This window comes from Opisthorchis viverrini (assembly GCF_000715545.1).
Source record: "Opisthorchis viverrini unplaced genomic scaffold opera_v5_96, whole genome shotgun sequence".
NCBI lineage: Eukaryota > Metazoa > Platyhelminthes > Trematoda > Opisthorchiida > Opisthorchiidae > Opisthorchis > Opisthorchis viverrini.
In genome coordinates, this window is record NW_008751749.1 from 175,036 (window position 1) to 175,989 (window position 954).

Below are 954 nucleotides of genomic sequence, written 5' to 3' on the forward strand. Positions count from 1 at the left end.
AACGAAATGTTTCGTCTGGTACTCTTTCAAAGCGACTTGAAATGCATTGAACGAGAAAAAACTTTGACGAGCTCAATTCTCCACAAAATCATCCTCCGCATTCACATGCCCAGCCATAGCAGCCATTTAAAATATGAATATCCCGGGTCTTGAATATCATGTGGATTGAGTAGATTTAAACAACTTTCAACAAAACTGCGGCCGTTTGGGAAGATCACATATGCCCGAAAAATTACCATCAAATGTTAAAACTTTATGTTAAAGTTTTCCTCCTTCGAACCACGGTTTCAGAGAAATTTTCGGCGTGCATCTAGCCCACGGCCTGTGTGGCTGTCTTATTACCTCGTTTGATTAGTGGCAATGAACCAATGAGAACCCCCGATAGACCCAAGATTATCTTAACTACAATGAGAACCATAAACGGCCCGTCCAAGATGTTCATGTGCGGGGCTGTCTACGATCCGAAGTGAAGCGTCGCGATGACGGTACCGCGGCCACCATACCTGGTCTGATGGCTTGAGCGTAGTTCACTATATCTCTAACAATTTCCAGATGAGCCAGCTGCATGCACCCACAAGACCTTTTCAGTCCGCTTACTTTGTGCAGGGACTTGAAAGATATCTCAATGAGCCGTCCGTTTGTAATGCGCACCAAAGGCGCTATCGTGGCTCGGTATACCGATGGAGATCTAACCTTCCACGGATGGAACGCCAGAGCGTCGAATCAGGCGGATTTTCTGCAGCTGCGCTGTTTGAAGTCGTTCAACAGAGCGCTTGGACCCAACATGTCGTTGCACCCACCAGATACCGCGCAGGCCAACTACCATCCCTCCTGGATTTGGTCATCGCCAACGAAAGACAGCGCGTTGATCAGGTAACAATTGACGCTCCTCTAGGACATGGCGACCACTGTGTGCTGACCTTTGATTTCATCTGCTATTGGGCCAGAAATCCC

General features: G+C 47.6%; 1 protein-coding gene across 1 annotated transcript in view; it reads right to left on the bottom strand.

Annotated features, from left to right (window-relative positions):
• Positions 1–869: 869 nt before the first annotated feature.
• Positions 870–954, bottom strand: part of T265_05117 (hypothetical protein) — a gene marked incomplete at both ends in the record, with an annotated part of 3,287 nt that continues 3,202 nt past the window's right edge. The window contains one exon of the mRNA XM_009170041.1: positions 870–932. Within this exon, the coding sequence (XP_009168305.1) occupies positions 870–932 (63 nt within the window). The remainder of the gene's footprint in view (positions 933–954) is intronic.